Below are 27,545 nucleotides of genomic sequence, written 5' to 3'. Positions count from 1 at the left end.
TTTTCATGGTGATAGCAACAGCACAGTTTAAGAAATTTTAACTTCAGATCAGGGACCATTTTTAAGAGTACATGTTTGGGAACCAATATTTTGTGAAGTTTTGAAGCGTTGACCTCCCGCGGCACAGTGACAATCCACAAAAAAAATTGGAGCCGGCCGGAGCGTCCACTGAGAATAGGCCTATGGATCCAGGCTGTCATGTAAGGACCGGGGGCAGGGTCGCAGCTTACGCAGCCTTATTGGGGAGGGGGTCTGGGTTGTCACCAGATATTACGAATTCAATTTGATCTGAAAAGATAATAATAAAAAAAATGTACGGGACGTCCTGCCCCGTGTCAAGAGTGAACTCATCAGCGGAAGCACTGATAGAAGAAAGTAAACGCTGAAGATTTTATTACGTTTGGCAGATCAATTGACGCACCCTATAGGACTGCATTCCACTAAATCGCTAGGTTTCTACGGGTTGTGTACTGTAAGAGATGTAACAATTGGGATCGATCATATATATCTTTCTGTAAATCACGATTACGGGAATTGTGGCTACCAACAGTTCGGGGTATTCGTTCATAAAACATCCAACTTTGTGGGTTTATTTTGCGTAGGCCGAGAGACGGGCAGGTAGATTCAGACCTGAGCGCATAGTTTGACTAATATTTTAGGGTATTTTCGGGAAAGGGTTGATAAAAAAGTGAAATCGCGTGGCTAACCTCATGAAAATGAAAAGAAAACTGAACATGTGGTTATCATCTTAAGTTTCCAATGAAACACGAGCGGCCAACCTGTTCCTGAGAGTCACAAGGCGGCGCTATTTCTGTCCGACTTTGTACTGTTTTCAGTGGGCGCGTGATGTCCAACTTAAGACCTCCATACACGGAGGATCCGGGGATATCTTGCCTTTTTGTCTGTTTTTAACTCAGTTCTAAATTGGTTATTTAATAACTTGAAAAAAAGCAAAATGCCTAGAGGTGTATCTATTCCACTACATTTCTTTGTAATATTTTTTTCTATTTGGTAAAAAACCTATGTACATGTAAACTGCCACAGGTTTAGCCAGTTTTACACTGAATTAACTTAACTTAAAATGTACGTATTTACTCAAGTTTATGTTTATACAATTATTTATTTATTTCCAAGTAAGTTGGATTTGTCCTTTTTTATCCGCAAGTCAGTTTTTATTAGTAGTTGTTTTTTGTTTTGTTTTGTTTTGTTTTCGGTGATACCTGTAAGTGGCGGATCTACGCTTTCGGATATCAGAATAAATAAAAAATAAACCTAGAGAGGGCGCTCTATTAATTTACTGGTGTACAGCTTGGACAGACCCCTGTCGGCAGTGATATCGAAACGCTATGTCCGATATATGGTACATGTGCCGCTTGCGGTCTAGTCAGGGCATCGTTTACTTAAGTCTTCAGCGTGTAGTGTAAAATTTGGACTCCTACAATAATGTCCTCTGAAGCCTTACACGCATGTCTGTAGCGTGGGTTACATGCGTTGTTGAGGCTACGCTGACAGAAGAATAGCGACTACAATTTATTGGTTAATATTAATATGACACCAAGTATGGCATATGACTTGTCAAGCCTCTTCGACATTTATATGTAAATTACCAGGTAAACACTAGTGATTCAGCAAGAATTAGTTGAGGTCGTGCATGGTATGAAGCCGGTCGAGGGTTTTCAGGTGAGTTCACAACTCCCCGACGGTCACTGTAACTTAAGGCAGTTGCAATCAGCAACGGCAGGAACATTATTTTTGTTCGTGCTCGCACCTCGCATGCTTCGCAGTGCAGTCATCGACAATAGTCAAGTTAGAGTTGACAGCGTAAAATCGCACAGACGGTACTACGGTAGGCATGTGCGTATTAAAACGGGCAAGATTTTTACTAACATAACTTAGCTTAGGCCCAAGGCCTACACAGTTGTAGATTTGGGACCTGAACTGTGCATGCAGACGTGGTAGAAAATAACGTGCAAAACAAAATCGTACCAACCTTGCTCAAAAAAGTTGGAGAAGACAGTTCTTATTCATGTTACTCCTCGATGGATTAGGCCTGATCAACCAACTTATCAAGAGAGCAAGGTAGGCCCTAACGTTAAACATGGTAAAGTGAGGTAGGGATAGGTTAGAGGAGACCCATAAACAGGGCCCTACGTATACTCCTTTGTGGATGTAGGCCTACTGTCAAAATGGGGAACATTTTGTAGGGACAGAAATGGGATTTTAGAAGTTGCTCTATAAGCTTTATGACTGTGTTGTGTTGAAAGAGGGAATAATTCTGAGCACATTGATACCAATATGTCTGTATTTGGTCGAGGCGTTGCTGAGATATGGCGATTTGAATTTTCTGAAAATGGGCATTTTTCGTTCTTTTTCTTAACGGAGATCATGGTTAAAGTAGTGCCACATTTTGTGTGTTTACAGCAGTAAACAAAATGATAAACAAATTGAGTCACAGAAAACATCTCTGTTGCTCATTTATTTTCAGCCGTTCTTTTTTGAATCAACAAAATTGTGCGCACAGTGTATGTTGTACACATAAATCTATGTGTGGAATGTTGATTACAAATAGAGTTGCCATGGAAACGCGGCTATTTACCTTTCTTCCTCAATTGGTTGTAATGAGCCCCAATTTTACAGTTCAAACTTCATAATATCAATGAAAAACTGATGAATCACCCTGACTTGAAATTGGATTAAAATTGGGATTACGATTGATGAGTTATTTACGACAGCATTTGTTTACTAATTTATTGTGTAGTAAACAATGTAGTAAACAAATTGAAGCTTCCATATCTTCGGATATGAAAATGCTAAACGGATCCTGTTTTCACTATATTCCAATAGATTAACATCTCTTTCCAATTTTAAGGATTCATAACAATTCTAAAGGTAGATTATTGGAGAAGGTTGCCATAGAAACAGACAAAAAACTTTGTATAAAATAAGTTAATTTGCCTTATCTTTAGACATGAAAAGGCGAGAAAATTGCCATTTTCTTTATGTTAGCCATATTTTTCTGTTTCCAGTGTTTAGGTGGAATAAAAAGTATGTTAGCCATACTTTTCTTTTTCCAATGTTTAGATGTACAGTATTACTGAAAAGTATGCTTAAGCCTAATACTGGCAGTAACCAGTTGCCATGGAAACGATTAATTCAGCTGAAATTTTCATGGTGATAGCAACAGCACAGTTTAAGAAATTTTAACTTCAGATCAGGGACCATTTTTAAGAGTACATGTATGTACACAATGATATTGCATTTTTCTTGTCACATTAAACCCTCAACTGGATAAAACATTAGGAAGATAATAAAATCTTAAATCTAAAATCTGAAACAAGTCAAATTCTAGAATCTTTGAAGTTTGACATACTTTAACGTTTCTGTTTGGTTCAAATGAACCATCTATTTATTACCACACAGTAATTTAGTGCAGTTGGTTGCCCTGAAGTATGTATTAATACAGACAAAGGTTTGGGTAGCCAAGAGCATACATTAAGAGATTCAACGCATTTTCTAAAACGAATGAGTTTTGTTTCATATACATGTACATGTACATGTGTATTCAGGGCCATGAACTGTAACACAAAAGTAATGCATTGCTCTACGGATGACATGTAAATGAACAGTATGCATGTATTGAAATTGTTCACACATCCCATGCAATGAATACAAATAAAAAGGGACCTGTATTATGTAACAAGAGCAATAAAGTCATATTAAAACTGTATATGCATGTACATGTACATGCAATACACGTGCATCTTGGTTCATTTTGACAGAGTTTAGTTTCAAATCCAATCACATTTATATTTTATAATCCTAACTTTATCTCACATTCTTACTTCTGGCTTGTTTTTGAAAGGAAAACACGGTTAATTCTTCATAGTTGCTGGAAAGTAAGTCAGCTTTCTAAGCACCAGCTGTGGTTTCATCCGTTTAACAAACTGTAAGAAGTTAACTACTGGTAGGTGAACCAGTTCCTTGCATGATTTTAATAATACAGTTTGTCTGATTTTCTCTGATATAGCTTAGTTTTCTTATTGCTGACACTTAAGAATATTAAGGCAAGAATGAAGTTTACAGAAGTCCTAGAAAGAACAATTTCTTTATGTACAAGTAGGTCTACTTTGAGGATATAGGCATCCATTATGTCCTACGATCAGAAATTGAAAATGAGGAGTGAATGAAGACCCTTTTCAACATACAGGAACAATGGTGATAAGAACAGATTCAGATGCTGTTTAATATTGAACATGCATTGAAATGCATTATTTTCTTTTTATGTAGTTACGGGTGGATAACGGATTAGGAGGGAACAATTTCCAAGTTGCCATCTCTGTAATCCTCGACAAGTTTGTATGAGTACACAGCTTCATCGTCATCTTATGCGATGTTGAACCAGTGAGGAAACCCAGGAACCTGACTAATAACTTTACCCGTGTACATCTGTCTCTCCCCATCCTCAGAAGCAAAGTGGTGGCTGACAGTTTCACCGACTAGCAATGGAATTGTTACATTCATGTCATCACGTGTGGTTGTTTGAACTGACTCCCCATCGGCTAAAGAAGTTGCTGCATCAATAAACAAATTGTTTAAACGATGGTGAAATTGTTTCTGCCATTGAAACTAGGAGGTGAAGTCCACAGAAGAAATTGTTCATTTCAATCAACTTTTGCTTGGCAGTCTTGCTTAAAGAATCCCAGTTATCTGTTATTTTAGGAAGGCATGACTCTCTATAAGACTGGAGGATTGCATTGAACTTAGATTCAGTAGCAGCACGATCACTCATTGTGTTCTTAATCTCACACAGTATTTTAGAACCTACAGCGTCTTTTCCATGGCAGATGTCTGTGATATCGTCTTGAATCTTCTTAAAAGTTGTAAGGGTATCCTCAGCACTTTTTGAAACCATTTCTCTTAAACCTAAGACAAAGTTGTTATACTCTGCATCAGTAACTGTGTATGTCATGTAAACATCACCCTGTTTTGGCGTTTCATCCAATCCTGGCCCGCCACAACTGAGTTGGGATGCCCATGACTTTGAAGGAAATGGGCTGTTTAAAAACGGACAGAAAAAGAAGACTTCATAATTCCAAATATCTGCCGAATAGTTTGTTTTATTAAAGGAATCTTCTTTCAATAAATCATAAAATTGAAGGATATTAATACATTCAGCATACAGTGTTAACATATTATGTAAAAAAATAAAGATTGTGAAAAGGCAATTACAACATAAATAGAAAAGAATCAAAACTAAACATTCAAATGACTTACCGAGCAACAGTAAAGCAAACCAGAATGTTTGGGGCATTTCATATGACAAACATCCACCATACAAATGACCACGTCTTTTTCTCGAAGATTTTCAGATGTAGAGCTCCACTTATTAAAAAAACTTCGAAGAAATTTTTCCAAATTTCAGTTTTCATTCAAAATATAAAGTAAAAAAAAAAAATTGGACAGAACACTCAGATACATGAAAAACATAATTTTAACTTAAATGAGTCGGTGTAATTTTTTTAAATACATTAAAGTTAACAATAAAAACTGTGCCTTTGAAATAAATATTGTGAAGTCTTTTGTCCTTCCTATTCAGCCTTTCTTTATTGGAAGTCTCATAGAATTATTCCTATCCCAGGTTCATTCATCATTTCACCCATGGTGTGCATGTCGACAGTCATTTCATATTCCAAAAAACATTAACATCGACATATTCATGTATAGATGTAAGAGCTGATAAATGTTGGTTTCAAAGTCATTTCCCCAAACAAATCTTCACCAAAAATGATGTTACACAAAATGCAAAGGTGCGTGAAAAAAGCTCCGCGCTGTACGAAACAACGCGGCTACACCACCGCGCACACACGATTGTTGACAGACCGTGCGACGCGTTGGTCCCATGGCGGTCACTCGGCGTGTTACGCTAACTTATTTCGCTCGGCGGTCAAATGCGCTCACAGTCTTTTATACAAATCCAAATGATTAAGGGTATTTATAACCTGAAAATTTCAAAAATGGACACTAGTTTCTTGTATATACGACAGAAATGCTCCAAAATCGCTTGTAGAAGAACCAACCTCCTTTTCACGGCCGTATTTCGAAGAAAAATCGGGCGAAGTTCACCAAAACTTCGACGAGGTGCTGACGGAAGTCGTCAGCTTGCCGTGTGTGAAAAATGAAGCGATTTGAGAATGGTGCTGTGTGGGAGAACCGGTTCAAACCGGATAGTTCCGGTTTGGAGACGCGAAACCAAACTTTTGTACACAAAACTGTACGTGCGCAGATGATGTGCGCAGTAGACCGTTGCGGTCCCTACATTTTGTTTAAAAAGTCCACTTTCTCAATCAAATCTTCCCTCACAACCCCATCAAAGCCCTGTCTATCTATTAAACTCCTGTGAATGGGTTCAGAACCGTGCTACCAACTATTTCACTCATCACTCTCACGACTCTCTCATTTTCCTGAAGAAAACGGTGTAAGTACACCACAAATTTGACATGCATCACACAGTGCGCATGCGTCAGGTTGATGGCTGACCATTGTGTATTGGTTCAACCATTTTTGGAAGCAGGGATGCAATCTTGTTTTCAGTGTGTGACCTTCCTGTGTGTGTCTTGGCGGGTGTGCTCTGCGCGCTGTGCTGTAAAGTAGAGACTTAGTTGGGAGTGATTTTTTGACTTATTACTTGTTGGTTTGCATTCAGTCGGCACAGTTGGACAGTGAAAACAAGACTCCATCCCCCCGCTTCTGAAAATGGTTGTGCTGATATCCAGTGGTCAGCCCAACCTCGTTTCCATGCGTACGATCTTGCCGCACCATGCTTGTTCCTTGCACAATTTTTAATAGCAAGTGAACGCGCGCACACGGCCCATAGAGTTGAGGTTGCAGTCAACTTTCAATCCGACCCACACGCATTGTGTGATGCACATGAATGCGCGCGATGTGTTTGCATCGTTTTTGTCAGGAGAATGAGAGAGTGATCAGTGAAAGCTCTGATTGTTTTTCAAGAAATAGTCAATTGCATGGTCCTGAACCCATAGATCATAGGAGTGCATCAGGTTTGACGGCTCTTTAAGGGAAGATTTGATCGAGAAAGTAGACTTGTTATTAAAACAAGATGTGCCCCAATTTGACATAACTGGGCTGCATTAAAAAACCATAGCGTAACAAACCCATAAAAGTCAAAGCCCTCCAAGTCACACGGAATAGTGACTAAGAGTTCTGCAAGTAGGAGATATTCGCCAGTGACAGTTGAAGGAACTCACTCTCCCAGCAGATTAGACATTACAGCCGATACTTTCCTCTTTTGTCAGGGTAACACTTGGTAGTTAAATTGAGTAAACATTCGTGGAGCACATAGTTCACCATGTCCATCGAAGGTGTAAATGTAATTCGGCCAAACTCTCCCCCCGCCATAAAACCAATAAAACAGGAATTGTCTGGGTAACTCGGGTTTTTCCAATTTTTTTGGGATAGGACATGGTGCCCTCCATCTTTTGCTGAGGGTTTTAAAAGTTTGAATTTGTTGTTTAAAATGTGCAAAACCTGCAAACATTGAAACACTTTTGCTTCCCCCCCCAATTAAATATGTTGATTTAAATCAGTGATTTGAAAAAAAAAATCATTTGATTTAAATCGCGATTTCAAGAAATTGGGATTCCCTGAATTTGTTCTTTATCTCTAGACCTCCTCAGTTCTCCAAAATCCTCCAGGTGGTTTTGGAGGATTTGGGAGAATTGAGGAAGAATGGCTTAAAAGTGTGGCTGATTGCAAAGGATACATTGTGTCAAGGTTGTGGATTAGATCTGGTGTTGTTTATGCTCAGACATGTACATGTACATGTAAGCCTTCTTTGTGTACATTCCAATTCTGTCAGAAAAATTGCATTGGAAATGTTGTCTCTCACTGATTCTCTATAGAGTGTGTACACAACCAAAGAAGATGGCATCGGGAGTCAACATTCTTTCCCACCAGGGGAAGGATAACAGTCTGGGAGGGGGCACGTAGGGGTACACTAACTTCTTTTTCAGGAGGAATAGCCTGCTTCAAAACACCTGGAGGGATACATCTCGGGGACATGTCAAGGGGAGGGTATAGATTCCCGCCCCCCTTACCCTCTTTCCCACCCTGTTCCCCCTTCCATGGATCCCCACGTTTGGACATGTGCATGTATGCCACAAGGGTGGGGAGCCTAAGACTTTGTGCCTAAGACGCAGTTTCTCCTCTCAATGCTAGATTTTGGGGGGGGGTTAGTACACAATAACATTAGGCCCAAAAAATAATTCTGTGTCAAGTTTTCCCACCGAACCATTTTTATAACATGTAGAAAATCTGGAAGAACTTTCCGTACATGTGTATCTGTTTATATGCAGAAAACTCACTGTGCTGACCCAGAACAATATTTGTATGGCGTTGTGAATTTTTTAATCTCTAAAATGCACGTGTAATTTGAAAAAAAAAAACGGTTTGCTAATCACTGACACAGTCTACGATTACTCAAACAAGTTTACTGGTAATGTACATGTAAACAGTGACATTGCAACTTGATTCAAACTACAACCAACAAATTAAAGCAGCAAATTTATGCATGAACAAGAAGGGAATGTGTAGGTTATTGTAGTTTTGCCTAAAGATGAGAGCAGGCACTGAGAAATTTCCAAATTTTCTTCTCGCCCAGAGATTTCTTTTGTTTATTAAAACCCTGCAAAGAGCCGCTAACGTCTTTCGTGGATGCCATTTTTGCTTCATGTACTATCTCCCACATGTGCCTGTAAAGTAACCGACAAAAACTTTAGTGCAGTTGACCACATGTTTTCAACTGGGGCTGTGCTAAATAACCAAATATTCGATCGAATGTGTGAATATTTTTTTTTGTATTTGAATATTCGAATGCAAAATTCATGAAAAGGAAGAGAAATTTTGTTTTAAATGAAAAAATTGCACTATGGAGGCTTGTAACAAGCAGATTCAAAGAAAAGGGAGAGAAATCTTACAATGATTCAAAACGTACATTATTCATAAAAGCAATTTAAAAGGAATAGGATTTTTCAACAGGGCAATTAGTATTGTTCATCTCTTAAATCTTGCTAAATCGTGGCTGGAGATACTCCTAGATGTGAGAAGCTATTTTACTGATCATAATGTACGATTGTGTTTGTTATTGCAACTGATTTTGTACAGGCTTTGTTTATCAATAATCTGCCAGTCGATACGAGCGAATTTTCAGATATTTGATCAAATCGAGATTTATACGAGCGAATTTTCAGATATTTGATCAAATCGAGATTTATTCAAATTGACTCAGCCCTACTTTTAACAAGTGACATAACCCCATCTGTTCCCATTGTCTTGCTGCATGTAGTTCCTGAAATCCTACATTCTAGTTGCTTGTAACTGGTGTCATGGGTCTTCTGAGCCTTGGAAAGCCCCTGTCATGGGAGGAGATCAAGGCCAGTGGTTATGAGGAACACATCCGACGCCATGGACTGATCCAGTTTGTAAACCTTTACAACAGGCTGAAGGACCGTCCGTGTGACGTGCTCAAGTGGGGGGACGAGGTAGGTGCCGAAATGCTGGATGTCATGCCTGGATATTAAGCCTTTAGAGAGTGCCAAACAAAGATTGACATATTTTGACGATGTAGGTGAATAGGCAGAGCACCATTACAGTTTTTGGAGGTCACAGGGTCGAATCCCACTTTAGTAAGTGTTTCTTTTGTTTGTCTCAAGACAATGTCCAAAGCTTTTGATTGGAGAGCTTTTCTCTTAAAATCGTATTTGTTCTTCCAATGATCATACATGTACTAGTGATAGTAATCAGTGTTTGCTTTCTAACACTGAGCAGAGAAATTCATTGGCGTCTGATTGTACATAATCTCTTAACAGTGCAAATTTGAAAAAAAAAAATCTGCTTGCACTTCTCCAGTTTTCTTCCTAGAGGAGTCTGTAACCATCTTTATATTTACATGTAGTCCTTTGTCTGGTTAGTTCCACATCCACAATCATTTGCTGTGTTTTTAGTTCAGTACAGTTTTAATCTCCATGTACGTGAAACACCCTCCTTAACTTCGGCATGCATACAGAGAGGATGCACACTGAAAATTCATCTATGGAATGGCTCCTTTTCTGTGTAGATTTTCACGTCACTGAGGCTGCACAGCTACATTTAGATAACATACATGCATTAAACCTTGCTATTTGTGTAGCATTTCAGTAACAGGTGTTCAGCAGTTGCGGCGGCAGTAGTCTTTCGAGAGTGAATAATGTTATGAGGGGGCAGATCGAACATACCCAGTATTTGCAAGGCAAATATAGAACAATCTTTCTGTCTTTGAATGAAATTCTTTCCATCGAATGAATGTGGAACATTCGTCATCGTGCACAATGCCGGAATTGATCTGCTTTGTGCGCAAGTTGCCGTTATGCTTTCTCTGCATGACAAAAGTGCGACAGAAAGTTTTCACATTCTAAGCCTTCAGAGGAATTTTGTCAATCTCTGACTCTGCAACCAGCCGTGATGGCGCCTACAGTGCACAAAATTCAACAGTGTATTCAGCAGGATACAAGTAGGATAACTCTCTTGAAATACCAACTAAGTCAGTGACCTGTGATCAACAACCCACCATTCAGATGATGGGGATTTGTGTTGTATAAAAGTGGCTCAAGAAGATCATGTGACCTGTCAGTTCATGGAGAAGAGACAGACGTCGTGCAATGTGGTGCAAATACATTTATTTATTTATTATTATTTATTTATTGTATTTGCTTTTTTTTTCAGGTTGAATATATGCTGGTGGCATTGGATCGCGAGAAGAAGACGGCCAAGCTCTTGCTCAAAGCAGAGGAGATTCTCCCAGCACTTCAAGCACAAGAGGAGAACAATCCCAAGTCAGTTCCAAATTGTTTGGTACACTCAGCCGGCAGGCCTGCTGTATGCCACTATTCAGCTCATTGACAATACCACCTGTAAACCATTCACCGCTTTGGCGTGGGACGTCACAATTTGAACCAAAAAGGGGCGTGTAGTTGGAATGTACCAGTACCGTTTACCTTGATCCTGCAGTGATGTGTGACAATGCTTTCATGAGTTGAAAAAGTTAGCAGAGGGAATCTGATGTTTCTATCCTTTCTCAAACTCTTTTGACAAAGATTTCTGCCGGGGGGCAAAATGTCAGATCCTCCAGCTTTCTTCCTTTTGTATATTTTATGGGTTACTGTAGCCAGCAAGCAGTTTGCTGCTAATTTTTACATGCTCTAATAATGCCAAAGTCTCAATCGTCGTACTTGCCTGTGAAAAATCTTTGTCTCAAGTAAGAGTGTTTCAATTGAAAGAAACAGTTTCTCAGCAATACGCCTTTTACATGTAAATCATGAAAAGCGTTAAGTTGTTTGCTGTTCTTCAGTCCATCCAAGTGTAGACATCATTTCATTACGCAACTGTTGGCTAGCAGTGAGAAAATTTGAGTCCATCCAAGTGAAGGTTGGGAAGGCAACATGGAAACAGCTGTAACAGTTGGAGGGAGTTGTGATCACTAGAACCTATTGGAAATGCACTGGATGTGCACAGTACATGAATGAATGTGTTCCACGTACAAAGAGCATCTCAAACAACTGCAGTGGTTGCCTGATTGATGTGTGTTGTACCATGACTGGAGTATTTGTGGCATTATGATGTGCCATGTCGTGACAAATTTATGTGGCCTTCCTGGTGTCATGTGCCACAGGAGTGTCCTTGCAGGTTGACAAAAGAAAATACACGACCCACATCACAGCACCGGTGGCGTATCCAGTTTTTGAGTTGGGAGGGAGACACAGGATTTTTCCTCAAAGGCTGTCTTGTTTTATTCCATCCATAAAAGAATCATTCCTGGTGCTGGTACCATTTCCAACATGCAGGTGATTTGATAAAAAAAAAATTGCGATATGCCCCCCCCCACCAATACACCAACCGCTGTATGCAGTTTTTCTGTCATGTCATGTCATCTCAACAATAAAAAAGCCTAGCTATTGTGTAAGTGAATTGAGTTATCACTGTGCAGCCCTTTCATTAAACAATATGAGGTTTCCTGCTTGGTTACGGAGTGAACCTCTACACACCCATTGTGTCCGGCACTCAAATAATTCTGGGAGGGAAAAATAACCTTGTAGCCACGAAAGTAAAGAGATGCTTAAGATTCAAGGACAGACATATTCAAAAAAGGAAAAAAATGCTGCCCTCAGTATTCAAAGAATTGCCCGAAAAACATTAAAGGATAATGGGATTTTGTCATTTTTTTTGTTATTTCACTTTCCCAGAGGGGATTTGAAAACACTGTGGCGGCCAGAATATGCTTCCTATATGGTGGAAGGAACGCCAGGCAAGCCGTACGGAGGATTGATGGCACACCTGAATACGGTAGAGGCCAACATGAAGCTCAGGTTAGACTAGCTTAGCAGCAGGAGGAACCGGTGACCTTTCAAATTCAGTTCCATTCACAGGGCCAAGAGTGGTCCCCTGTCTGGAACATTAACCCATCAAGCCTTGTGATTTTTTGCAAGGAAGTTCCTACAGTTTGACCCAGTCCAGTTTTGAGGTGCGTGCAGTATCCAGACAGTGTGTTCCCTGTTCTAAAATTGGCCACACAATACAGCGTAGAACACGTGTTACGCTGCATGTGTTTCATTTAACTCACTTTCCATGTAGGTATGCTATGCAGTGTGTACAATTAACATAGGCATCGGTCCAGTTATAGCCGTCAAGGCAACCCCTGCCCCAGTGACGCCGCTTTGTTGCCAGAGTCCGTCTGAATCAAGCGGCTGCAGCTTTGGCAAACGCATGCATAAATGGAAAGTAATTGCAGCCGCTGACAGTGGCTTCATAGGCACACCTGTTCATTTCAGCCACAGCCATGTTATTTGGACTGCAACTCGCCAATGCGTGCCTGGCTGTTATTCTCATCTTCCACTGAGTAATTCAATGTTTATTACATGAACTTTTAATCTCCCTCTTGCCCGTTATCGTTTGTCAGATCATGGTTTTATCAAGCAAGTCAGGGCGATTTGCTGTTGTAACAGTCAGAACATTACGACATCATTGCCATCTTCGCATGGATATGTACATTGATGCAGTGTTATTGCTACGCCGGTTGGGGATCTTCACCACAACGTTCTACCGTCCGGCACTAAACTTGATGCAACAGCCCACCGACCGGCACAAAAATCCCAGAAAAACAGTAGTCTCTATGAAAATTTCATATTTTTACCTAAAAAATTTTTTAAAAATTGAGCTCTTAATCAATATGGAAAGAAAAACTCTCGGAAAAGTGATTTAGAGCCCCCTAAAGGGGGCCCCTGGACTCCCGGCCGTGACCCGTGAGACTCTGGTCGCTTAGTTCCTTCCGTTCACCATTAATAAATTGTCTTGCACTAAAATGTGGCGAGCTGTAACACTGCGCTGATGGTCTGTGTTTTATTATAGGTGTTACATTCTTTCATTGCATGTACATGTAAGGTAGGACGGCAATGACCTCAAGTGCATACTTTAGCATAAATTTACACATTCCTCTCCCCCTCCCGCCCCAAATATTATGCTTGATATTTATGGGAAGCTGACAGATCCTAGTGATTGATCCAAGCATGCAATTACAAGCTTATTTGTCAGCGTGAGGAGGATTTTTAAGGTTTTGATATCCCATACTTTCACAGATATCTCGGACTTGACCTATCCGAAATCGTATCAGTGTGTTACCATGGACACCATATCTACAAGCAAACAGGGACTTGTGGCAAATCAGTATATCAAACCGAACCCCTTATTATATCGTCCAAAGTTTGCTGAATTTTCCATGATTTGTGGATAACACGTGTTGCAAAATTGGTGCAAAGAATCCAGTGCAATCCACGTCTTTAAGCTTTCACAACGCTGATGTTATTCCCCCCTTGTAGATTGTAGCTATGAAAGGACAGATTTTAATTTCATTAACTGAACATTTTGCAATGGTTAAGGTCTGTTGCACAAAACAATTGATAGTGATGCGGCTTGCAATCGTCATATGATACGCTATCATTCAAACATGTTTAGTTGTTTAAAACGAAACAGAACATTATACAGTACCTGTTTGCCAATTGAAATTTGATTATTTGATCAGTTGAAAATTGACCCCAGACAAAACTAAAGAGTTATGCCAGGAACAGACGTCACTCCAATTGATATCCCTCATTTTCTGTCTCGTAAAATGTGCATGCCCATATGGTTATTAAAATTTGCCATTCTTTTTCAGGAGGCAGGAAGTCATTAAGCTATTAGACAGTGACAAAGGGGAGACAGCCCTCAGCCTTACTGTATTCCCCAGGTAAAGTAACGGCAGATTTTGTCAATGGGATGTGAACAGCATTTCACCAGTTCAGTCATCAGTGTGTGTCTTTTACCACAGGGTCCCTGTTTTTTTTGTTTTTTTTTCAAATCATCAGATCTAGTCTGAGCTCAGCGTGGGGTAGTTAGCGCTTGCACCCTTTGTCAGAAAAGAGCCCCTTCCTTGCTGCATAATGTACATGAACTGTACTTCTTTTTATGTTGTCAGCAGGTTTTGTACTAATGGTCTGCATTGCATGGAAAATACACTTGCCTCTTTCAGGTTGCCAACGTTCAGTGTCATTAATGTGTAGCATTTTAATACCATAAAATCCTTGGTTTTAAAAATCAACAGACCGAATCTGAGCTCAACAGGGGGTCGTTAATGCTTGTATAGCATACCAGAAAGGGGCCCACTTCTTTGCTGTACAATATTAATGAACAGTACTACCTTTTTAGGAGAGCAGTTTTTTATTTCTTGGATTATGAACACAGCAATTTTGCAGAGTCCAAGGACAGAAAAAAAAATTAAAATAAAACTCTAAAGTTCATTTCACCCTAGCATCTGGTCGTTATAGAGAAAAAATTTAATTTAGTCTATTTTTTTTCATAAACTCTTTAAAAAAACCATCTGGAAGAATAAAATATCAATTGTTATATTTTAATTTTTCTAGAATTGCATAGTGGCGGGTTGGTGATCCAACTAATAAAAATAAGTTGGCCTTATGTTTTCAGCAGGCTGTGTCCTTAATGATGCTGTGCTTCACACTGAAAAAGGACAAGTCTCTTTCAGGTTACTAACAAAAAATTACAAAATATACAAACAGATCAGGACATGTACATGTACTTTGTGTGAACATTTGTTTGGTAATACCGTGTGTTGGGGAGTGCCGTGGCCTTGTATTTAAGAGCATCGGATGCATAGTCGGCGGGTAAAGCTTCAAGTTGCAGGTTCAAATCCAGCCTGGGGCTGTGGTGCCAGTGCCCTTGGGCAAGGCACTTTGTCACTCATTGCCTCTCTCCACCCAGGAGTAATTGGGTACCTGTTGCCTGTGAGGGCAGAGATGGTTATTGTGGTTGATTTAGCTGCTTTGTGCCGAAATGGTAGCATCGAGCTGTATACTCCCTAGGGAGCTGAGATGGTATTGGGAATGTTTCATGGGCCCAGTGAACAGGGGTAGTAATAATGGAATTGCACCTTGATCAGTTTTACGGATAAGTGCACTCTATAATCTCTATTTTTATTATTATTACATGCAGTCTCCTTAAAGAGGAAGATAGCATTCTTTAGTCAAATATACATGTAATCCTGTGACTTGAAAGTTACCATGAAAGGGGCCAGTATGTTACTGTCACATTAACCGTGTTTCCCTGATGGTTTTTACATATTAGCATTTCTTAAGCATTCCACAGCCTCTGTATCAATGTTGAGGCTGTGTTCTGTAATTAAAAACTCAGTTTCCTTCTCTTTTTTTTTTGGTCAAGACCTCAAAAGTGAGCAACAATTTTGGAAGGATATTAAGTGTTTCACGGATTCATTTTCCTTTAAACAACAGCTTCTATGTTCTTTCATAAGTGTGAGATATTTTTGAGTGTTAACACATTGATTGCCAACTAGGGCTGTTTTCCAATACTCAACTTTGGCTCCGTCTCAGGCTTCAACTGTTTTTTTTTAGTACCTGACTTTGAAGCTGTAAGTGCACGTATTAGTCTAATAGTGCCACAAAACATCAAATAAGATGCAAGAGAGCAAAACCTTACAGTAATCCAATTTGATTTAAACGCTTCAGGCCCACAATCGGGGATTGGTTTCGGGGACGAAGCCTGGGACGGAGACGAAGTTGAGTATTAGAAAACGGCCTATAAGTATACTCGTAGTCACAGGTGTACCGGATTTTGCCACTGTGAGTATACTCGTAGGAAATGAAAGGCTGTTGTATTGTAAACTGAATACACGGACATCACCGGAGAACACAACAAACGTGGAGGGCGTACATCTGTGAAATGCTCTTGTTCAAACTGACACCTGAAAGGTGCCTATTAAATATGCGCACATGCACACATGGGGCAAATGGGAACGCCCTGTGAAATTATGCACGGCAAGCAAGGTGTTAAAACACTTGCAGAAATTTTAAAACCATCGGGGAAACACTGCTTAGATGACTGGTTCCCCATACATGTTAGTACATGTCATTTATAAGTTGTGCGTTTAGCCCCACATCAGAAGTACGTTTGTTCACTGGCTATTAATATAGATGATGTAACCTTTGGACAGGTCATGGCTTCATGTGGTGTCTGTTCTTAGAAGTGTAGTTTGATGAGCTGTAGGCATTTATACAGAGACCAGTCCAGTCTGACGTGTTCATCTTGTTTTAGGCTTGGGTGCGAAAATTTCTCCACACCATCCTATGAGCCATACCCCAGGGACGAAGGCATCTCCAAGTCTCTCTTCATTCCCGATGAAGTTATTTATCCAGGCCATCCAAGGTTCAGGTGAGAGATTGACAAAAAAATCTTTCTCCTTGGCTGGAGCTTTGAAGCAATTTTCATCACGGTGCCCTAGGATGTTGGACTTTGCGCAGTATTTTGACTTTACCAGTTGTCCATTGTCCGAATTACTGGACTGTAACTATGACCGATGGAAGCCGCTTGCTAGTGGCCAAATTCAGTTTCCATCGACTCGTGTGTGATAGCCAGCCATAACCAAGTAATATGGACATGGCCATTCCGCAGCTTTATCTTGGGTTGGCGACGAGACAGATTGTGTTGGATAGCGCTTCCAGGAGTCATGAACTTGGTGCAGTGATGGTACACTGGGGCATTTTCTTAACGCCTGACAGCCAACACTCTCTTAAATTGGGTCCATTGTATTCATTATTGAGCTCGAATCTTCAGGTAGAAATTTGAAGGCTTTTTGTTCATCCACATTGTTTTGTTTGGTTTCAGTTTTTGAAAAGTACTCAAATTATTTAAACTTCGTGAAATAATCGTTTTAAGATCAAAGAATATATTTCTACAGAACGTTTGATATCCGAGCTGTGCCACACCCCCCCCCTCACACTCTGGACCCAGCACATGCCACATATGCCTGTACCAGCAATTGCCTGCTGTCTTGAGTTTTAAGATCTGAATTTGTCTGAGATGAACATGTTTCACCATTAGGGTATTTCTCCTGTCAAGTTAGAAGTACATACAAGGCTTCTATGCACACCAACCCTTACCCCCCCTCCCCCGAGGTTAAAATGTACATCACAGCCAGTTGTATTTAATTTAATATTTGGTGCCACGGTGCCGATGCAAGGTGCATGACTGTGTCACTGCTGTTCCAGTTAACTCTCAAGTCGACAGTAAGGTGTAGAGAATTTAGGTACCTTGAGATTCATCCTGGAGGCATTTCAAGGACATTGCCATTATCCTAAATTGATCAAATTTTACTTTCTCCCAACTGCAGGAGCTTGACACAGAATATACGGAAGAGGAGAGGAGAGAAGGTGGCAATTAACATCCCAAGTAGGTGGACCGAGTTTGGGAATCAAAGCTGTAGAGTAATCTTACAAAACTGGTTTTTGGAGACGGGGAACCTTGTATGGGCGGGGACGTCTTCACTGTCAGCACCATGTATGCATCTTTTGTTCACAGGTCCACAAAATGAACACCATGCTTACATGTAATATTTGCTCAGTATTCGATGGATCTACATAAACTCGGCCATATTGGTGCTGTGCTGTTATAGTGTTCTGTACCACACTTGTGTTGACTCCTAATTGGTACAATATATCACAGATTTTGGCCACTGGTGAAGTTTGGAGGGTTGAGAGTGAATACTGTACGTAATCAGCCCGCTTCTTTGGCTCTCTGCAGTTTTCAAAGATAAGAACACCCCTTCCCCCTTTGTCGAGACATTCACCAATGACCACGATGGTGAGGGCGCTAGAGCAGCTAAGCCAGACCACGTGTACATGGACTGCATGGGTTTCGGCATGGGCAACAGCTGTCTGCAGATGACATTCCAAGCGTGTAATATCAATGAAGCGCGACACCTCTATGATCAACTTGCACCACTCTGCCCTATATTTGTGAGTGTTTAATATCAAAACGCCTCTGTTTTTTTAACCGCTTGCTGATAGTATAACTCCAGCAAGCTCGTGTTCCAGGCACAGTATTTTCAGTATTTGACAAGTTAACACAACACTAGTTCTTTACAAAGTTGGACTTCACAAATGCTGACCCTTGGCGGTCATTTGCTCTAGAGCTTTTGGAAAATGACTCCGAGATAGTGCCACGGTGGGATATTTGCCGCGGCTTGCCATGGCCTATGTCCACTTGAGGGCTACAACACATTCTCGACCTCCAAGGTCTAGTTCCTGCCTCTCTATGAATCACTCAAGCATGGGAATGAGTACAGATGTCATGCAGTATGTACAGAATCTGCAAGAAGACGTATTCATTTTAATCTAATGACAGGTGCTGGACTTTCAAATTTAATGTATACCTGTGTGACCATTTTTCTTGATTTTTCAGTTGGCCTTGAGTGCAGCCTCTCCTGTTTACAAGGGCTACTTAACAGAGCACGACTGTCGATGGAATGTCATTGCGGGATCAGTAGATGACCGGACAGAAGAGGAAAGAAACTTAAAAGTACGAGCCCTCCTCACAAAAAATAACAGAGAAAAAAATGAAAAGAAAAGAAGACAGAAATGAGAAGGAAATTGCCAGTTTCCACAAAAATGTCATAATTGATGCTGCTTAACTGTTCATAGTTTGTCAGTCAGCTATTGTTGACTACTTTGCCTCCCCCTCCCACAAAAGAGCCACGCCTCCTTCCTGGTGGCACACATAATTTCGTGTATACAGATTCATTGTTTTTTGATTCACACTGAAAACCTTTGTCATTTTAGGACCTGAGATAAAATGATCTGTTTGTGATTTGGTGTTGATCCCTGTGTCCTTGCAGCCACTGAAAAACAATAAGTTTGTTATCCCCAAGTCGCGGTATGACTCCATTGATAGCTACCTATCACCCAACGGGGAGCGGTACAGTGACATCGATCTGGTACTGGATGAGAAAGATTGCCAAGAGCTCATGGACAAAGGTAGGTTTGGAAACTTCCTTTTACTATAGCAATAAAAGTTCTTCAACTTTGGAAGTGTCCTTATTGTTTGGAAAGTTCCTGTTTCAGTTTGAAAAGTTTTCTTCCATTTGGAGCATTTCTCTTCCATTTGGAATGTTTTTCTTCCATTTGGAACGTTTCTCTTCCATTTGGAACGTTTCTCTTCCATTTGGAACGTTTCTCTTCCATTTGGAACGTTTCTCTTCCATTTCGAATGTTCTTGTTCCATTTGAATGGGTTCCTGTTGGGAAAGCTTCTGTTTCCATGATGCTTTTCTTTTTGGAAATGTCCTGTTTAATTTGGAAACCTTATGCTTCATTTCTAAATTCCTTGTCCATTTTGAAGCTTTCTATTCTAAAAAAACTCTTTTCTGTTTGGGAAATTTTATTTCATTTGGAAAGTGATGCAATCCAGGAAATTATGGTTTGGAGTAGCGCTCTTGATTTAAGAAAGAAAATCAAGAAACTGGTCTTTCAAACTGTTTCAATTTAACAGATTTTACTGACGTTTTAAACACTGTGATCAAAGAAAAATCTTTCAAAAGTACCGAAAGAGAAGTTTTTCTTAGACACAAATCCATCAATTAAGCATGTGATCCTTCACTGACATCACAGGTAATTATTTGGCTGTGGGAACCAAAAAGTTAACAGAAGGTAAACATTCCAAATTTGTAGATGCTTTTCTTTAACCCCTTCTCACTGGGAAGCCGTAAGAGCCGCTGTAAAAGTTGAGATCCCTCAGCCCGCTTTTCAGCTATTATTCTCGGCCCATGCTCGAGCGAACACGGTGAGAGAAGGCAGACCCTGGCTCTTGTATATATGGTGATTGGCCTTTGTGTTGCCAAGAAATGAAAAGGTCGAATTTGCATCATAATCACCAGCTTCACAATAGTCCCCACTTTGAAAAGAGGCAACGGAAATGTGGAAGCGTGAGTAGAACCGCATGCCACCAAATAATCAGCCTTTTCACTGTGTAATTCAAAGCGTGCAGAGCACGCAGAGCCACAAACTGAGAATTTGCGGTTTGGCAGGTGGCCTTCGTGGTCAAGCGAGGCTAGAATTCTCGGAGTCGGCTTTCAGAAAAAAGTCCTGACGTCAAGGGGTTAAAAAGCTGCTCCACTTCTGGTCGTCAACAGGTATTGATCGGCAGTTGGCTCGGCATATCGCGCATCTGTTTATCCGTGACCCAGTGTCTGTCTTTGCAGAGATGATTGACTTGGATGACACCAAGGACTCGGACCACTTTGAGGTAGATCACTAAATCCCACCCCTATCTGCTCTTACTCTACCCCTTTGCGTTTAATTGTGGTCATTTCAGAAAGTCAAGCTTTGCAGTGTTGTTCTCTCCAAATGCAGTAACTTAATAGATTACTGCATATTATAGAGTGTGATACAGAAGTATGAAGCTAGTGTGTGCTTGGGCATGGGTGGAAGGGGGGGTCAAGGTGCAGTGACCGCCTTTACGGAAAACATTGAAAAGTCTAAAAAGGAGAAATAGAAGAAATAAATGAGAGAAAGGAAAGTAGGCAAGGATGTGAAAATCACCTACTTGTTTACAAATACCTCCGAATTGACCCGTTCACTGTTAACAGTGTGACAGTTTGCTGATGAGTGCCCATGAGTATGTGGGTGCCCTAAAACGGAAGGTATCTCAAACATTGTTCGTGACCTTAGGATTGATTTCAAAAGAATCTCATCACTAATTTCCTAAGTGAGGGGACAAGAATGTAGGAACTTGTAGAGTGGACGATTTGTCGAAGCTCTAATTTCAAATAAATGTTTGGTTTGTAAACTTCACAGCCTGAATATCTACCCCAAAAGCTGCAGTTGTATGTACCTTTTCTTGGTTTCAATTCTAGAACATCCAGTCAACCAACTGGCAGACGATGCGGTTCAAGCCGCCACCGGTCAACTCCAACATCGGCTGGCGGGTGGAATTCCGGCCGATGGAGGTCCAGTTGACCGACTTTGAGAATGCTGCTTTTGTTGTTTTTGTCGTCCTGCTGACCCGCACCATTTTGACCTTCAAGCTGAACCTACTCATGCAGTTATCAAAGGTGACTGCCTAGTTGCAGGTTCACTGTCAATTCGGTAGCTCAGCCAGGTCCTTTTCTGCGGTGCTCACCCTATTGAGGGCGCCATTCCCTGGTTCTACTCAGAGCTGTGTATGGAGAGAGTGTCCCCAACTCCAGACTTTGGAACCAAAATGGCTGATCGTTGTGTGTGCAGTACAACATGGGGGTATTGTGCTAAATCTGTCATTTTCGTTCCAATGATTGAGACACTCATGTCGCAGTTCTCTCAGCTGTGGTTCTACTTGGAACTGAAAATACATTAAATTAGTCATCAAGAAAATTGGGAGGGGGGTCTAACATGGCCTGACCTGTAGCTTTTCCTGAGTGTTAACCTCCTTCCCTGAATCTGGTTTTTATCTCATTGAAGAACTTAATCTTTTGCTGGAGGAGCATAGCTCTGTACGCTGAAGGCCTACAAGTGGTCTCAATGTCAAAAATGATGGCTGAAGCAGAGACAAACCCTGAAAGAGACTTCAAAAAAGCTGAAAAGAAGTGAAAGGCTGAACTAGCAGATGGCCCATGGTCTGTTTGAACTGGCGACCTTTCCACTGAGCAATCCAGCCCCTCATTTGAGGTTTTTCCAAGTAGTCCATGCCGTTTTCCTGAGCTCAGAATTAGATTGGAAAACCAAGGGGCATCCAAAATTTAGACCTGGCCTGAAATGGGTTCTAATGTTAACTGAAATAGTCACCTTTGGCCACGATTGCTTTGGTATCCCACATTCTAAAGCAACTTACATCCACATTATAACCCCCTGTTCCTTCATAGGTGGACCTCAACATGCAGCAAGCGCAGAAGCGCAACGCCATCCTGAATTCAAAGTTTTACTTCCGGAAAGACCTGCGGTCCTGTGAGTAATTGTTCTGGGGCTCTTGACGACCAATATCATCCCTTAGTGTGAAGCCTGGTTTGCTCTTTTTTTCTTCTGAAGACAAAACAGCCAATTATCAAGTACAGAGAGACCAATTTTCACCCAGTGGATTATATATAAGTCTCTCTCTTACTATTCGGGCTTAACTTCCACTTTGCATCAGTGCTAGATCTTTGACCAATGCAAGGCTAAAAATTGTCAAGAAAATTTTGAGATCATTTCTTGTGTTAAAATCCCGGGTAAGTTGTGACATTTGCTCGCTGGGTGTCTTTGACAGCTCAGTTGAAAATGCGCTGGGCTCTAGAACATTGATGCAGCCAGCAGTGCTGATGTATTAAGTCCCAAAAGAGAAAAACTTTGTCCTGATACCTGTGCAGTTCCTGTAACCCCTGACCTTTGACCAACAGGTGCATGTGATTGTCCAATCGAGGACGAGCAGTGCCTCATGAGCATCGACACCATCATCAACGGGGGTCCCCTGGGAGAGGGGCAAGGGGACTTCCCTGGCCTGATCCCTCTCATCAATCAGTACGTGGCCACTGTGGAGACAGACCTTGACACGCGGTGCACCATCATGTGCTACCTCAAGCTCATCTCGGATAGGGCCTCAGGTGGGTGGGCGTGGCCAAATGTAAAAGGGGAGGACTTAAAGTGAATATTATATTGACACTATTGACTAAGTCCTCTATGCCTAGTAGGAAAAAAAACAACTTTTAATTGAACTTGTTTTCTGCAAAATGTTTACTTTTATCTTGTTTACCTTGAGCAGTGAAATATGCTCAAACACAAGTATTGTGTTTATAAATCCAATAGTGGAAAAAAGAAAAATGTCTGCTGTCAACCAAAATTTTGCGGGTGTTGGGGCATAGACCACTATCATTGGGCAGCCATCTTGCTTTCCTTGTATTCAAAACAATGTATCCAAACTGAGGCTTGAAGAAAAATAGTCTGTTCCCTTTTATCAATATGTGAAGGTGTACTACTATTGCCAGTGGGTCTATAGGGAACAAGACCAACATGGCGGCGTCATGATAAAGGTCTATTGGGGATCTCCCCTCTTGGTTGTAGGAAAGTATAAACCCAGCTATGTAATGGGAAAACCAAATGTGATTCCTTTAATCACCGTCACAGGCAAACTGGTGACATTAGCCTCCTGGATACGGAACTTCATCACCAGTCACCCAGACTACAAGCACGACTCGGTCGTCACGGAGAGGATCAACTACGACCTCGTGGAGGCATGCGATCGCATCACACAGGGTCAGTTAGAGCCTCCCGAGCTGTTTCACTGCTCCGAGTCCAAATCTTCCAATGACATTCCGAACTCAGTGAAGGTGGCCCAGGAGATAGTCTAGTGCTCTCGCCTGCTGAGGGGGGGGGAATCACTGGCACCCTGTAGTGAAGGTGGATGAAACCACAGAACTCTGATACTAATTGGACTGGGCAACAGGGGTCGAAATTAACCTTTTTTTCCCTGGTAGCCAGCAGGACCAGTGCTTCAAAATTTTCACTGGTCCTGCTGAAAGTTTGGTGGTTCCATACCAGAACTACACATGCAGCCGTTTGAGCAATCCTTGTTACGGCGCAGGCTGCGACAAATTTTTTTTTTTTTTAGTTTGGCCGATTGGGCAGGCCATGCCATAAATTTGTTTGCTCGAATAGGATCCACACTTGCCCAAGATTTCCCGGAATCCATGATCATTATGGTTATTTAACTTTGGTCTACTCGTGAAAATAATGTTTGTTTGTTTTTCTTAAAACAAGCATTTTAACGTGAAGAAAGGTTGTTGAAAGATATTTGTGAAGACGGAAAAGATGTCAGATTTCAACTGGCCCACCGGACCACCAGTTTTATCAGATCAGCTGGTCCACCGACTTTTTTACTGGCCTCGGGCCAGCGGACCACCGTTAATTTCGAGCCCTGGGGTAAAGTGCCTGCAGATTGAAGCAGTCAAGCACCATCTTGTTCCTCTCTGATGTATGAGCAGTAAATATGAGAGTTTCAGTTTTTTAATTCCAAGTTTGACACAACTAAAAAGTCATACAGACACTCTCAGATTATAAACAAAGATTGCTAATATGAAGTCATCATAGCTTGTGCCCATGGTAACTGTACCATTGGGCTAGTTCATAGGGAACCAAGATGGTGAAAATGTCCACTTAAGTTGCTTCAGTTGGGCCAGTCAGGGGTGCATTTTGACAGTCGTCACCATAAATGGGTTTGGTTGGTCCTCGTTGCTGAACTGCTATTGGGCAAGCTTACGTTGGGCAAGAATTGAGCATTGGTAAGCATTGTACTCAAATCCTCCAGAATTTTCAAGCCGGAGAGAAACAAGCCAACCAGTACTTGGTTGCGACTGCCAAAATTGACCGCCCCACCGTGCAGTCGCCCATCCCGATGAAACGCTTTCAGATTTGCTCCAACCTCAGGCTTTGACCGCAGGCTTCACTAATGGGATTGGGAGGGCCAAGAGGGGATGCTTAGCCCCTGGGCCCCCACCAGCCCAGAAAACAAAGGAAAAATGAAAGAATTTTAAAAAAAGTGCGTGAAAGGGATGAACCTCACCTGTTTGCTTGAAATACCTCCGATTTGACTCCTTTCATTGTTGACAATTTGTCAGTTTGCTACTCGTAAGTGCCGTACCCTCCCCCAGAGAAAAACATCCCAGCAATGCCCATTCACGCTCCAAAAACAGGGTATTCCAACTGTGTACATTTCACGTGTGTATTTTATTCACTCCAAGTATACTGGGAGAAAATTCAAGATTCGTATAAAGAGAAACAATTGTGAACATTCCCAAAGTTAAGTTTGATCGTAAAATCTTTCTGATCTTGATGGAATGTATGCCATGCCATTTTACTTCTTTCAGCTTTTAACAGTAAAGGTACAGGAATACTTTTATCATACCGTGATTTTGAGAGGATTGCTTATGAAGTGGCAACCAGTTTATACAGTGCCTTCAAGAAAATGTAAATTTGACAAAAACAGACTGATCAGGTTACATTGGGAAGTATTCTGTCACAAACATATAAGATTTGGAAGCATGGTTGGGCCATTCATGCCAGCTTCGTGAGCCATTTTCAGACCACGTCAAATTCTGCAATTCCAAACCAGAGTTGGGACTATGTCGGCCACATTGAATTGAAAGTGAGGTTAACTTTTTTTTATTTTGGGAACCTAAGAATGAACATTAAAACAATGAAGAAAAAATCATGATAGATTCCTTTCATTTAACGATTCTCAATAATTTAAAAATATGAGGTTCGTAACATGTCAGTGTGTTAAGCAACATTTAAAAAAAATAAGAAAGTGAAACGTGGAATCCAAAATTGTCTGGCGCTACTCCATTTGATGGATTACATTGAATAAGGCCTAATACTGCATTCTTGCACTTGCGCAATGAGTCATCAGGCGACTGAGGGCAACGTTACAGCATGGTAGATGGCCCTTCACAAACACACTGTAGAGTAGTTTTATCGTGCAAGTGGTGTATTTATGGCTGTAATTACTAAATTATTTGAATTTGCATTGATCTGAACATTTGTTTGGGGTCCTGGGCACTATGTGGGCACTAATTTGTTCCATAGCAACAGGGATTTGGTAACATGGGCTTTTTAAGGGGGGATGTAGATACTGATGGCCTGAGATGCTTTTTGTGCATGGTACCCCGCTCATGCAATGAAGAATTAAGATTAATTGCAAGGTAACAAGGAGATGGGCCCTGGTGTTAACAAGTGCTTTCTGTCGTGCTAAACACCCATGGCAAAACTGTATTGTGAATTTACCAAATTTCCTTACTGTTGTATGATTTATATCTATATATCTCGTAAAAAAGAAAAATATTTTTTATCGGTGTACACATAGATAGCATGCCAGTAATATTTGTGTCAGAATTCATCAGCAGGCAATCATTTTTCAGTAATTCAACTTTTCATGGTTTTTTATATTGAGGCTTATGGAAGAGACTTATGGCAGGACTCTACAACTTGATATTCATTTAGTTTACTGTGCCCGAATCACTTGGAAAGTGAGTGAAAAACAGTCAAATGCCCAGGGAGTATTGTTTTTACTTTTTGCTTATATAGTTACATATATATCTGAAAAAATATAAATATATTAGTGAAGTATGATCATTGTTTAGTTGTCAATAGACTACCCTGAGGTGAGGCCATAACTACAGTGGTAATGCATTCATATTCTTGGGCAAAAGGTGTGAGCATTTTGGGTATCCTGACACCTGTTGGTTGAAGTAGCACGTAATGCATGGGCACCATCCATCCAAGAGTGTTGTGCCTCCACAGTAATGGTGTCTAATTCTGGTAGCCATGTTGACTCTATCATAGACTAATTTGTTCACATTACAGGTGATAACGAGAAGATTCTATATTTTTTAAATGAATATACATCAACAAATAAGCTCATAACCATTGTTTTGGTTCATTAGTTGATAGTTCAGAATTCCTTTTTTGGCAGCCGAGCTATTTTTAAAACAAAACACAAGCCTTGGAAAAAAATCTGTTCAAATGTCTAATTAACACCCTGCAAGATGGAAAAGAGAATTTGCCGGTTGCTTATTCAAGCCTTGATTATCTGTCATAATCCTGAATTAATTTTATATTTTCACTCAATTGTACCGATTCGGTCCGATCGCTGTTGAAGATTTTGTAACACTGGCTTTGGTACTTGGTTTAACAAAATTTTTTACTTTCAATATTGATAAGAATTTCCTTTTATCATGGATTCTTAAAATGTCTTTTCCATGGATAGTACTTGGTTGCAGTATTAATAACAAACAGAGAAATGAAGAGGGTAACAAATCGCTTTACTAAAACCCATTAATACAATGAAAGTGTATTTTCAACGTTGAAGTGTCTTTTTTCCAAATTCGTGTACTCATAACAGTATTTATAAAACAGATCTTGCATAAACTGTTTCTAAAAATATATCTAGAAATTTGGGAAAAAGACTTCAGACCACGCCCATCTCAAAGCAACCAATCGATGACTGCATACCATCTGATGTTTGAACACCCTGAAGATAGGGCTACAATGCTCATCATTGTTCAGTAATGACCACAGCCCTCGCTTGAGCTCGTTGAGAGATGTGCTTGTGGATGGGAATGCATGAGCATTTTCAAATGTGAGCAAGCGTGGCGTACAA

General features: G+C 40.7%; 1 protein-coding gene across 5 annotated transcripts; it reads left to right on the top strand.

Moving 5' to 3' along the window:
- The first annotated feature begins 1,391 nt into the window (after nt 1–1,391).
- Nucleotides 1,392–27,239, top strand: gclc (glutamate-cysteine ligase catalytic subunit). Of its 5 annotated transcripts, none has more exons than XM_022227766.2 (15): nt 1,392–1,610; nt 9,362–9,557; nt 10,777–10,886; nt 12,294–12,416; nt 14,258–14,329; nt 16,705–16,821; nt 17,780–17,838; nt 18,190–18,404; nt 18,850–18,966; nt 19,283–19,421; nt 20,575–20,687; nt 21,298–21,495; nt 22,282–22,363; nt 22,792–22,995; nt 23,516–27,239. In XM_022227766.2, exons 2-15 carry the CDS (start codon nt 9,402–9,404, stop codon nt 23,737–23,739), a joined length of 1,929 nt encoding a protein of 642 aa, XP_022083458.2. In that variant the 5' UTR covers nt 1,392–1,610; nt 9,362–9,401; the 3' UTR covers nt 23,740–27,239. The 5 variants fall into 5 exon arrangements, with proteins under 5 accessions (XP_022083458.2, XP_022083454.2, XP_022083457.2 ...); XM_022227762.2 differs by having other exon boundaries at nt 1,392–1,680; XM_022227765.2 differs by lacking the exon at nt 1,392–1,610 and adding an exon at nt 1,687–1,846.
- Nucleotides 27,240–27,545: the final 306 nt, after the last annotated feature.

This window comes from Acanthaster planci, linkage group LG02, assembly GCF_054643075.1.
Source record: "Acanthaster planci isolate LZ-2023a linkage group LG02, COTS_SCS, whole genome shotgun sequence".
Classification (NCBI taxonomy): domain Eukaryota; kingdom Metazoa; phylum Echinodermata; class Asteroidea; order Valvatida; family Acanthasteridae; genus Acanthaster; species Acanthaster planci.
This window is presented reverse-complemented; position numbering and strand designations above follow the sequence as displayed.

Coding starts and splice junctions, on each gene's coding strand:
- gclc (XM_022227766.2), top strand. CDS start 9,402: ATGGGTCTTCTGAGCCTTGGAAAGCCCCTGTCATGGGAGGAGATCAAG. Junction 9,558..10,776: donor TGCTCAAGTGGGGGGACGAG/GTAGGTGCCGAA, acceptor TTTTTTTTTCAG/GTTGAATATATGCTGGTGGC. Junction 12,417..14,257: donor GAGGCCAACATGAAGCTCAG/GTTAGACTAGCT, acceptor ATTCTTTTTCAG/GAGGCAGGAAGTCATTAAGC.